The sequence below is a fragment of the Triticum urartu genome, chromosome 5 (genome assembly GCF_003073215.2).
Source record: "Triticum urartu cultivar G1812 chromosome 5, Tu2.1, whole genome shotgun sequence".
NCBI lineage: Eukaryota > Viridiplantae > Streptophyta > Magnoliopsida > Poales > Poaceae > Triticum > Triticum urartu.
In genome coordinates, this window is record NC_053026.1 from 600,143,123 (window position 1) to 600,156,355 (window position 13,233).

Here is a 13,233-nt window from a genome sequence, read left to right on the forward strand (position 1 = left end):
TTTAACAAAACATTGGTAAATTGAAAAAGTTTGTCAATTCGGAGATATCCCATGAATTCCAAAAGGTTGTGAATATGAAATAAGGCCGCAAACTTCTAAAAAGCCGCAAACTTCTAAAAAGTTGACGAATTTGAAAAAGTTCATGAAATTGAAATTTTTCATTGATTTTGACTAAAAAGCTTATCAATTTGATAAAAATTCATCAAATTGCCAAAAACTGTTTGTCGGTGTCATAAACTTTAAAAAATTCACGTATTTGAAAGAAGTCTATCAATTTTTTAGAAGTTCATCAATTTCCAAAAAGTTCATTGCTTTTGATAAATGTTCCTCAAGGGGAAAAAATACAAATTTGGAAAAAAGTCGTCAATTTTGAAAAGAAGTTGATCAAATAAAAAATATAAAAAATCATCCATTTTGAGAAAAAAAAAATCAGAAATTTGGAAATCCTTCATCCATTTGGAAAAAAGTTCATGAATTTTAATAAAGTAGAAAAGAAAAATAATAAAGAACAAAGAAAAGGAAGCAAAAAAATGATGAACTAAACAAAAATAAAACCTTTACAATATCTGGTTCTTGAAAACCAGAAAAAAAAACGACCGAAAACATCCAGTGGCCTCCCAAAACCAGGTTGGGAAGCTTCGAGCAACTTCATAGCACCTGATCGAACTTCTTTCGAAATCACTAATTAAGGAGTACTCGTTACAAAGATCATTTCAATTCCCCTAGTTGCGACAAGTGGCGCACATGTAGCGCGCCACTTGTCGCAACCTGAGAGTTTCTCCTATTTTCGTAGATCCGTTTATTCAAAACGTTTTATCTCTCAAACCGTGCGTCTAAATCTCGAACCGCTTTCACTGTTGGATTCCTCGCGTCGAGATCTTTAAAACTAGATCCCCATGTTGATAGGTTTTGATGAACTTTTTTTCACGAAAAAAAATGGACGAAAAAACCGAACCGGGAGCACGGGTTTTTTCCCTTTCCCAAAAAGGCACACCCGTGTCTCTCACGAAGTCACAACCGTGCCTCTCGAGAAAGCAAAACCGTAACTCTCGCGAAAGAAAAAAAAAGAATACGCGTTTTTTCCCGTTTCCGAGGAGGCACGGCCCTGACTCTCGTGAAAGCACAACCGTGACTCTCGCGAAAGAAAAAAAAACAGAAAACGCATTTTTTTCCTTTTCGAGAGGCACGACCGTGACTCTCACAAAAGCACAATCATGCTTCTCGTGGAAGCAAAATCGTGACTCGCGAAAGAAAAAAACAGAATACGTGTTTTTTTTCCGTTTCCGAGAGACACGGTCGTGACTCTCGCGAAAGCACACCCGTGCCTCTCGCGGAAACAAAACCTTGACTCTAGCGAAAGAAAAAAAACAGAAAACATGTTTTTTTTTCGTTTTCGAGAGGCACGGCCGTGACTCTTGCGAAAGCAAAACCATGCCTCTCGCGGAAGCAAAACCTTGACTCTCTTTAAAGGATAAAAAAACATGTTTTTCATGCAAAATAATTTTTTAATTTTTTTTGTTGATTGAAAAGCTAAGGAAGACCGGTGAAAAACCAAAAAAACGTTTAAGAAGCCGAAAACGCGTGCCGAAAAATAAAAAAAATCGAATGGAGCGTACAGAGTGCGACACGTGGTGAATGACTAAGAGTGCGCCAAGTGACGCTAATCATTGCAAGGCTCCCAAAAGAGCGCCCGTTAACTAGTTGCTCTCAACTTCTTCGCTTTCTGGCTTACATGGGCCGGCCTGTTCGGATCGTTGTGTGCGCCTGTTTGCAAAGCTTACTAAAATCGGCGCGTAAGGCGCCATATAGGAAATGTCCTCGCTATCGGGTGACCTACATGCCAAATAGACGCGTGTGGCTTAACGCTGAGAAGATGGGCCTGTCCCTGAATGGGCCGGGCCAGCATGTGGGCGACCATTGCCACTTTTTTCTTTTATTTTTCAGTTTTTTGTTTTTGTCTTTTTGCTTTATTTTCATTTATACTTCCAAACATTCTTTTATTTTCCAGGAATACTTCCAACATTTCACAATTTACATAAAAACTTTTGAAAAAAGTTAAGCAAGAATTTGAAAAATTGTAAATGTGTATAGCAAAAATGTTAATCAAATATTTTAAAAACACTAATCGAGCATTTGAAAATGTTTAGCAAGCATTTGAAAAATGTTAAATGTGTATATAAAAATGTTTGACATGTATACGAAAAATATATACATTTTTCCCAAAAATTCTGTGGTGTCAAGAAATGTTGATTGGGTATTTAAAAAAAATGTTAAAATATGTTCCTGTTGTATACAAAAAACATACAACATACATTAAATAAAAGTAGACATAAAAACATATTTTTCTGAAAGTTAATTCTGCATTTTAAAAATGTCAACATGCATATAAAGGTTTTGCTTATGTAAATGAAAATTGGAAATTATGTGTGAAAAATGTTTAATAGCCATTAAAGAATGTTTACTTTAATAGCCATTACAGACTAAACATTCTTTAATGTTCCTGTATTGAAAAATGTTTACTTTGTATTAAAAAGGTTAATTTCTTATTTGAAAAAAATTAAACTTGGTTTAAAAAATGTATTATATAGGTACAAAAAAATTACAGTGTGTATGGAAAAAATAAACAGGGAAAAATAAATGTTTTCAAAAAATAATATTAATCATGTATTTAAAAAATGTTAAACCCGTGTATAAAATATGTTTCTGATGTATATATGTGGTGAACAAAAAAGAAATCAATAAAAATAACAAAGAAACACAGAAACATGGACAAACCCAATAAAAATCAAAAAAGGAAAACAAGAAAATAAAAAAATGGAAAGAAGGAAAATCAATACAAAAGATTGAAAAAAGTGAAAACCAAGAAAGAAGCAAAGGAAAACAAAAGGTGATGAAAACCAACCAAGAAACAAAGAAAAATGAAAACAGAAGAAAAGTTTAAAAACTACTCCCTCCCTCCCATAATATAAGAACGTTTTTCAAGCTAACATAGCTTGAAAAACATTCTGTTAGCTTGGAAAACGTTCTTATATTACGGGACAGAGGGAGTAGTAAAAACCGAGAAAGAAAAAAAGAAAATTGATAAATAAGAAAAGGAAAAAAAGCTAGAGCAGAGCGAACAACGGAGTACATGATACGAACGAGCTGCGCTAAAGAGATGTCCCTTATACACGCGTCCTTGAGGCGAGATGGGTGCTATACTCGCTATGAGTTACATATAGCATTCACGAGGCGTGTCCTTGAGACGAGACAGATGCTATACTCGCTATAAGCGAGATATAGCATTCACCAGGCCCTTTTAGATGATAAGTAGTACTAGTAATTTTTTTTGGACCAGTATTCCCATGCATCAGGGTCAGCCCATTGGACTCTGCCCCCAACTCTTTTACAAGTGATTCATCAGTATGTTCACACAACAGCAAAGGAATATTCATATTATTCATGGTTTGTCTACTTAGGACTAAAAGTAGGACCTTCAAATTGTTTTTTGTTAACATTTTAGAAATTTGTGATGGTGTCGTGCTGTCAACCATGGACGAAAACCCCGATCTAAGAATCTGGCTATGGTGGCGTTTGGAGGCATTGTCTTGAGATTCTGATAGGAGTACTACTTTGGTCTTTCTCTAGGCAGAAGATATATGAGTCCATTTTTGAGGTTCAGGCGACTGCTAAGGAGTTGTCATTTCAGAGTTCTGAACCATCCCCTCTTAGCAACTTCTTTTTGTGTAGGAACCTGCATTCGATTATGCCTTCGTCTTTGGATGACAATTTGGATCGGGGACTTGATCATCAAGATTCAGTGGCTCATTTCGCAAGACGGTGTCGGGCTGACATTCTTTCTTTCCGTGTGTCGGGGTATGTGCAGTTTAGGCATGAAGCTAAGATGAGCTAGGTGATGCTTCCTCCGAAGACGACCACCTTTTTGTCTTTTTTTTCCTGGGTGTGTGGATCATTGATGCTTTTGTTGTAGAGTCCGAGTTTTCCTATTTGTATCAACTTGATGCATAAACAAAATTACGAAAATGATAAGTGCCGAACGGTTCGAGCACATGGCAACCAAAACATTTTTCATGGCAAATTTATTGACGAGAGGACGGCAAGCTAGGGACAAGCACGGCAATCTTCCGCCGTGACAGAAGCATGGAAGTTTCCAATTTTCCATGCTCGTGTCACTAAACTTGATGTTGAAAACATTCAAAGTTGCCATATGCTCGTACAGTGTTCTCTACTTACCAGATTCCTAAAATCAAGCATTAGAAAACGCAAATCTGCATACAAAGTTTTTTTCCCATGCAGATATAATAAAATAAAATAAAATGCAGTAAGTCAGACATGAAGCACATATCGTTTTTCCTTGTTCATGAAGTACAGAGTCTCAGCTAGAGGTGGCGATGTTTTTCTGAACTGAAGCCGCTATCAGTTTGCACTTGCTGCGGCGTAAGATCTGAGGTGCTCGACAAATTCATCGATGTACCTGCCGTGGAGCTCCGTATCAGCTACGACCGCCTGCATCTTTGCTGCGCCTGCCACGAAGCCCCTCCTGGCCTCTTCCTCAACCATGACGGCCCGGACGGCGGTCGAGACGCCATGGCGGTCGAACGATCCGTCGTCCTCGTTCCTCGCCACCTGCAACCCCACCTGCTTCGCCTCCATCTGCCGCGCGTTCGGCCCTTGGTCGCCGTAGATGGGCAGCATCACCAGAGGGTGCCCGAACAGGAGGCTCTCGATCAGCGAGTTCCGTCCGCAGTGCGTCAGGAACCCGCCCACGGCCGCGTGCTCCAGGATGCTCATCTGGGGAACCCACCCCGTGGTCACCAGCCCGCGGCCGCTGGTGCGGTCCTGGAAACCGGGAGGGAGCATGTCGGCGCTGTCGTCGTCGGCGGCGCCGCTGGGCTTTCTCAGAGCCCAGAGGAAGCGTGTCCCGGCGAGCTCTAGCCCGAACGCCATCTCGTGCACCTGCTCCACGCGCAGCGGCACCTCGCTTCCCAGTGCGACGTAAATAACGGAGTCGGGCGGTTGCGCGTTCAGCCACTGCACGGTGGCGTGCTCTTCTCCTTGGGCGGCGGCACGGCGGGCTCCCTCGGCTGACGGAGGCAGAAGGCCGAGGGGAATTACCGGCTTGCCGAGGAGCGTCTCCGCCAGAGGGAAGGTCTCGGGTTCCCACTCGATGCAGCTCCGCATGGCCGCTACCGTGCTCCCGTCTTTTGTCAAGATAAAGCGCTGGACGACGGACATACCACCCGACGACGCGCCATGGCCAGTGGTAAACGCTGCATGCCCCTCCCGTTCGTAACGGGGCACAGCGCGCGCGGCTGCGGCTCCTGGCTGTTCAACCACAGAGGCATCGGGGTCGGGGTGCACCGACGGCGGGCGTTGCGCAGCGGCGATCGAAGCAGCGGTCGGCTGAAGCATCGCCAATGGCACCTGGTGATCGATGGAGCTAGATATGAGACATGCATGGAACGACAAACCAGCAAGCAGGTAGCCGTATTTCGTGGATCTGGTTGGATGACCGAACCTTGTGCTCGAGGGCGGCGGCGGCGGCCCAGTGGTGGAAGCAGTCGGCGACGATCCAGTGAGGCCTGGTGGCCTCGTCGGCGCACGCGGCGGCCAGGAACTCCGCGAAGGGCGCGGCGAGGCCGTCGAAGGCCTTCCAGTGGAACTTACGCTCGCCGTAGGAGATGTCGTTGGTGGACTCGGCGCCGTCGGGGAGGCCGTCGACGCGCGGCAGCGGGAGGGCGACGAGGTCCACGCGCGGCGCGGCGGCGGGGCGCACCGGCGGGAGGCGGGCGAGGTTGCGCGGCGTGGAGACGTAGCTCACGCTGTGGCCCCGCTCGGCGAGCCGCTCGGAGAGCTCCAGGTACGGGAGCAGGTGGCCGAACGCGAGCCACGGGACGACCACGACGCGCAGCGGCGAGGGCGAGGAGTCGGCTTCCATGGCGAAGATCGGGGAGCGTGCGTGGCGAGATGAGACGGCGGCTCTGGTGGTCCTGACTCTGAATGTTTGCACCGCCGACAGGGCTAAATTTGTGGTAGTAGTCGGCATATGCCCATAACTGGAAGCGAAGAGGAATTTGAGAAGGTAGACGACGAAAACGCGCACTGTTGGTACGTGGTATACTACTGTGCGGACGCCAGGGAAGAACTCTCACGCGCGCGTGGACGTCCGACGTCCGTGCACTTGTGCCGACCACATGGGATCGGGCCCACCAACCCAAGCGTGCAGTAAAACTGAGAGAAAATAGGTAGAGTACTGTACTTGGTATAGTACTACTACTGTACGGGGAGATGTCGCGAAATTTGCTTTTGGACCTCGGCCTCCAAACTCAAACTACAAATTTCATCAAAATTCGTGTTATTACATTTCAAAAAATCCAGAAAAAAAATACATATATGCATGAAGGCATAACACACATGTGTGTTGATTTTTAGGGCAAAATACGTTGAAATGAGGGCCGTGCAAAAAAAACAAATATGAAGCTTTTTAACACATGATACCATGAATTTGTCTTTTTGTACATATCGCATTTCAAGGTATTTCATCCTATTCCCGCAAAAAAAGGTATTTCATCCTAAAAATTTATACACATAATATCCTTGTTTACTTGCGCAATGTTTTTCAGATTTTTTTTGAAACCGGAAAGTTTGAATTTAAAATTTTCGAGCTCCACTGAGCTCGGTGTCCAAAATGACGTTCTTGAGATGTCGTTTTTATACTTTCATATAGTATATCGGCAATATTCTCTAAAATAATTGAACCCGTATTCTCTAAATTTCTTAGTACTATGAAAACTAGTTAAGGTTTACTTCTCGAAGCATTAATCTGATTGACAATCCGTTTCGTTGTGACGAAACCTTCGATACTAGATCTCACGTTGATATAATTTAACGAGTAACTACCAAATTTTAATGCCACTTATTCGCTAGCTTACAGTCATTTAGTTAACGTAGATTATAAACAACTTGGTTACCAAGTTACGAATGTCATTCTCCAGTTATGTAAAACTTAGATTACACCACTTTTGTTGAACTGTCATCTTTTATTTGTTGATAACATTCCAAACGCGCTTGCCAATTGGGGCCCTAGGGGCTCCCGTGACCCATGTTTGGCTGGTGTTTTGGCCTTCTTATTCCATGAAGCATCATATTTTTCTTTTCTTGTTATGAATTTTTCAAATACCTGTAATCAACATCACGAAAACACAAGACTGGCCTTTCTGGCATTGGGTCGACATGTTAGTCCAAAAAGTAACAAAATATTACATAATAGGGCAAAATATAGCATGAAACATAAAAGAAAACTATAGTACGTTTGGTATATATATCAACCTCTCTTCCATAACCAACCAATATTCCCTTGTTTATTCAACTAGATGTCCCTTCTCTCCTACTGAGATCCATGATGTGTTCATGGACATATACCACTATGTGATCCTTGGCCTGGATGGTTTTGCGCCCTCCTTCTTTTTGTACATGTTGGCATATAACTAAGGACAATATGCTTAGTCTTTTCTCCGATTTCTTTCACCTCCAAACTGACATGGCTAGCCTATTGAGCCCTAATTGTCCTCCTCTAGAAAGACTCTAACACACACTCTCTCAATGCGTTTTGACCCATCTTGCTCTAAAATTTTCCTATTAAAGGGGTGCCTCCCACCGGCGCTGATGCGGATCTGCCTTGTCTCTTGTTGCCTTAGGGTCATGGAGGGTGGTGGATCCTGGCCTTTGCTGGCGGGAGGGCTTTGTTTTTTGATGCTTTTTCTGAGTTTTCTTAGGGTTTGTGTCCTTCCCAGAGAGACATGGCGACAACGGCTCTCTGAAGATGGAATAAGGTTCTCCCCGCCTAGCCCCCGTTCCGGTGATGCCTCTAGCGTCATCGGAGGGCTTGTGGAGGTTTGTTTCCGGCGGATCTCGTGTGATTTGCTCGGCGTTTGTCTTTGCTGGATCCACATGGATCCGGTATTTGTTCGTCTGTGTTCATGTGTTTATATGTTGTATCCTTCTGAACTAAGCTTCTCTTCAATGGCGGCGGTTGCTGTTCTGGTGCGCTGGTTCTATAGGGCCTTAGCGTGACGACTTCCCAACTGTCTACTAAAAATAGTTCCGCCCGGTTCAAGTGAGGGAGGGACGATGATGGCGGTGCGCCTCCGGCTCGCCTCACTTGTAGTCGTCGCTAGGTGGTCTACGGATCCGGATGTAATTTCGTTGTACTATCATGATTGATGATGAATAGATTTGGTCGGCATTTGTCTTCGATGGATCCACGTGGATCCGGTAATTTTTCATGTCTCTACAAGTTAGATCCTTCTAATCTAAGCTTCTCTGCAATGGCGGCGGTTGCTATTCTGGTGCACTGGTCCTATAAGGCCTTAGCATGACGACTTGTCGACTGTCTATTACAACAAGTTATGTCCGACTCCAGTGAGGGAGGGGCGATGGCGGCGGCATGCCTTCGGCTCGCTTCAGTGCTTGTAGTCGTCGCTAGGTGGTCCACGGATCCAAACATAATTTTTATTATTTCTGGTATTCGTTGTAGTATCCTTATTGATGATGAATAGATTGAAAGTTTACCGCAAAAAAAGGGTCACTAAGGTTCTAAATAGTCATCCCAAACTCCTAATCCCTTAGCTAGTAAGCTCCAATCGAAAAGGCTTCCTCTCTATAAAATGTATGTTTGAGAAGTTCCAATACATTGCCAATCTCTTATATTATTGTCACAAAACAAAGTCACTAACTATAGTTGTTAAGCTAGATTTTAGGAAAGCCTTCAACTTTATCTGTTGGAATTCACTTCTCAAATTACTTTGAATTTGGTGCTTCCCCACACAATGGTGCTCATCAGTGGCGGATCTAGAAAATAGTATTGGGGATGCGAAACATCAATACGACGGTGCTAAATTTGGGGAAATTACACTAAAAATAGTATAATTTGGGTTAAACATCATTGTAAATACAACAAATTGTCCAAAACTAGTATTAACTTATTAGGACATTAATATTAAGTATACCATATACATTATTTTTCATTTTTGTAGGGGGTGTCATGGGTGCCATGGCACCCACACTAGATCCGTCACTGGTGCTCATGGATAGAAGAAGTCCACACTGGCAAAATCTCCATCCTATTAGACGAATCCCCCGGAACGTAGATTCAATGCAAAAATGGACTTTGACAAGGCGATCCCCTCTATACTTATTTGTCAATAATTGTCGCTGATTTCCTGTATAGAAGATCAATTTTTCATGCAATAAATGGGACACCCTCGTCCATCGTAATAATCGGTATTTTTAGGGTTATTAATTAAATTAAGACAAGATATAGTAAAATTCACATAATCTCATATAAATAGTAATTAGTAACATCTGGAGCGTGTTTATTAAAATATAATTTGCAACTTTAAGATAGAGAAGTAATTAACCATACTCCTTGAGCTTTGCATGCATGTAGTTTCACAAAGGAAAACAATTTACTTTCTTAAAGAAAAGGAGAACAATTTACAATTAGTACATACATGTAATCGTGAGAGTGAGAGAGGCAACGTGGCATTACGGTAGATGGAATTGGGTTCTGTTGGCCAAGTAGAAACGATGTTCGAGAGTGTTTCTCCATGCGTGGACGCATGGCACATGCGTTGCTACCTTGCTGGCAGCACACGAGCGGCTAGCGGCCCCAAGTTCTCTCCCAGACCAGTGCATGCATGCCACGTAACAGGGCATTGTTTAAGTGACTTTTTGCTTTAAGGCCCTATTTGGTTCATAAGTCTTAAAACTTTTTTTAATCCCAACTTATAAGTCAGAAGACCCTAAAAAGTCCTTACCTGTTTAGTTTCCGGGACTTATAAGTCCCTATAAAACTATATTACAACTATAAGTCCCTATAAGTCTCTTCTTTTAAAAGTCTTATTTCATAAGTCCCAAATGCCCACTTTAAGTCCCTATAAGTCTCTCATGTTTGGTTTAGATGGGACTTATAAGGACTTTTTTAAGTCCCTAAACCAATAAATCCATGAAAACAAACACTCTCTAAGCATCGTCGAAGTCAAGAAGAGCCAAGGGTACAAGGCCATTGCGTCTTGATATTTAGCCGATCACGTCATATAAATATTTTTTTAACACAATAAAGACGCAGAAGCTCATATATATACACGCTCATCCCTATAAACACAATTGAAGAAGTCGCTGTAGACATCTTTGTAGTCGACGAAAACGTCTCCTACTACTGAATACTTGAAACAAATCTAATCTTGAATTATTTCTTAATAAATTCAATCCGGAAGGCTTTTTAGCTGAACATAAGAAGAAAATATGAGCATCAACGTCCCAGAAAGAATTATTCATTGTCTAAAGACTTGCAAGGAATAAACTCACAAAGATTGTGTGGGGGTTGACATGAATATCAGAGGACGTTACACCATCAAAGATATTAATCGCCAAAATCAAAGCCCAGATAAAAAGGCAAGATTGTGGGACACGATAATACACACAGAAACAAGGAGGGATAAGGCCACCTAAACCTCTATACATGCTATGTTGGTGTGCTAATTGAACATGCATTCCATTTGTGATGGTTAGATCCTAATTAAATTGATTAGTGAGATAACTAAAGTGGATCCATGAGATATGCGGGTGCATAATCAAAGTAGAAGAATGCACCTTTTTTTAAAGAAGTTCAGGAACAATGCACACATTGCATGATGTAATTCCATCTATGATAGCTTCCTCTGAGTATGAAGGCATGTATGGATACATATAATATTTAGCTAGTACGGATTGAGAGATTCCGGGCCTGCGTGAATCATTAAATCCATCTGACCAATGATTAATTGTTTCATTATCTATATCTACATCAATATAGAAAACCCAAAAGGGCAGATCCAATTAATCTTGGCCATCAAATCATATCAATTCAATGACCTAGACTGCTTCAATGTCTAGTGCTCCATACGTTTAGCGTGCAGTTAATTTTATGCCATAAATAGTGCTAATCACATAATAACACACAAATAATATCCTACTTAATATTCGCACGCACTTAATATACCTTCAAATTAACGTGCATTGCACGTACACATTGACTAGTTAGTATAAGACAGATGTAAATTTCTTATGGACCATTGTGTCGCGGTGGCGGATGTTTTGGTGGATGAAGAAATTAGCCTTTTCTTTATAACGAAGCATACGATGGTGTTTTTTGACATATAAGTCTCATTGTTGTACATCACAAGTTTTTTCTCCCTTGCAACACACAGACATACATGTTAGTACTCTCTCCGTTTTTTATGTGAGTTGTATTTTTTCTAGCATGGTGACCAAGGCACCAGATTAAAGAGAATTTAGAATGGCATTACCCTTGCTAATTCATTGATTAGTGACGGGTAAATCAATTAGGCCAGGAAAAAAAGATACATGCAATCGAGAGAGATTCTTTTTTTTAATGATACAAGTAATCGGGAGAGGGATACTTTTTTTCCTGAAGGTCTAATAAAGGAATTAACAGGAGTTAGAAGAAATACATTTCATTCTGAAATTTTATTAAAAATAATCTTAAATAAAGGAATGGAAGGAGTAGTTGATAAAATCATAACATCTTAAAAGACAAATCTACACACATATTTCTTGCCAAATAAGATAACATAACATAACTACAATTAAAAAATAAATAAGATATAACATAACTAAATAAGCAGTAAATCAAACATGAAGTACAGATGATTTTCCCTCATTCATGAAGCACCCCATTTGGAGATGGAGATGGGTGCGGCAGTATTGGGCGTGTTTGGTTACATTGCCGATTCAGCCTGGCCCGGCGAGCCTGCCTCTATTGAGCCGGTTTGAGGGGATGCAGGCCAAAAAAACCCAGATGCACATAGTTTGGTTGCATGCATGTCCCTAGTTGCATGAGACAACCATTTTCGACCCGACGTTTGGTTGCCCGCATTGCAGTAGGCGCACATATGACATGGTGTTTGGTTGCAACCTGCATAAGGTGTTGTCACCACTTCTAACTAGTGGTGAGCTTACCACACAGAATCTGAACATGTAGCGTCATCTACTTAAACAAATGACAGTTCATCCTAACTATTATCAAATGACAGTTCAAATTATTAACAGCCATTGGCTAAATAGGGGCTAGTTCATCGGTGCTACCAGATCTTCCTCTTCCTCTCCTCTTTTCTACTTCTGCTTCTGCTTCAGCTACTGCTGCTTCTTGTTCTTCTTTCATCTTCTTCAAATCCTGCACTGACCTCTGTTAAGCCACATTGCCTCTGCCCACTCCAACCTTTTGTTCTTCCAAGCGTCATTGTCAAATGCCTCCACACCATGGCTGGAGCTAACAACATCGTCAGGCTCGACATCTTCCTCCTCATGCACATGTTCATCAAAGCCCCACTGGAGGATCCAGTTATGCAGAATGCAACAAGCAAGAAATAGCTTAACCTGAGTGGAGTATGGGTGGAATGGCTTCTGATCCAGGATCTTAAACCTATTCTTCAAAGCTCCAAATGCCCTCTCAACAGTTACTCTAAGGCTAGAGTGTCTGAGATTAAATAGCTCATGCGCAGTCCTAGGATAGTTCCTACCAGAGAACTCGTTGAGATGGTATCTTGTTTTCCTGAAGGGTGGGAGAATACCCGGCCGACATGCATAGCCAGCATCTCCAAGGTAGAACTTTCCGTCGGGGATGCTGATCCCATCAGGTCGACTAATGCTGCCAGTGAGAATGTTAGCATCATGCGCTGACCCCTCCCAGCCAGCCAGCACATATGTGAACTTCATATCAAAGTCAACAACAGCAAGCACATTCTGGCTTGTGTAGTGCTTCCTCCCCCTGTATGCTGCTGACTGTGACCTAGGAACTTTGGCAGTGACATGAGTACCATCTATTGCCCCAATGCAATCCTGAAAATGGCATCACAAGCCCGTGTTAGTGCTCAACTTGAATAATACAAGCATATCAAGCCATGAAAAGTGTATATTGTCAATGCTCACCTTGAAGTATGGATACCATCTTGGGCTTCCGTGAATCTTGGATGGAGTCTGGCCAGATGGTCTCCTGATCAACTCTCCTCTAAGTTCCCCAACAGCATAAAGCACCTGCTTGAAGTACCTAGAGATGGTCTCCATTGATCTCCTGAACGTGTTGTGAATGATCCTGAACCTCTAATTATGGCCAACAACATGGAGGAATGATACGTCTCCAACGTATCTATAATTTTTGATTGCTCCATGCTA

General features: G+C 42.2%; 1 protein-coding gene and 1 pseudogene across 1 annotated transcript; both read right to left on the bottom strand.

The window, feature by feature from the left end:
* Positions 1-4,221: 4,221 nt before the first annotated feature.
* Positions 4,222-6,099, bottom strand: LOC125511100 (UDP-glycosyltransferase 91C1-like). The gene is made up of 2 exons (XM_048676387.1): positions 5,519-6,099; positions 4,222-5,424 (listed from the first exon to the last, which is right to left on the bottom strand). The coding sequence occupies exons 1-2, from the start codon at positions 6,044-6,046 to the stop codon at positions 4,417-4,419; spliced, it is 1,536 nt and encodes a 511-aa protein (XP_048532344.1). The 5' UTR covers positions 6,047-6,099; the 3' UTR covers positions 4,222-4,416.
* A 6,129-nt stretch (positions 6,100-12,228) lies between these two features.
* LOC125507512 overlaps positions 12,229-13,233 on the bottom strand; it is a 70,298-nt pseudogene continuing 69,293 nt past the window's right edge.

Bases quoted from the DNA above. Each gene is read 5' to 3' on its own strand.
- LOC125511100 (XM_048676387.1), bottom strand. From the start codon at position 6,046: ATGCCGACTACTACCACAAATTTAGCCCTGTCGGCGGTGCAAACATTC. The intron at 5,425-5,518 runs GTTCGGTCATCC...ATCGATCACCAG, and splicing joins CCGCCGCCCTCGAGCACAAG to GTGCCATTGGCGATGCTTCA.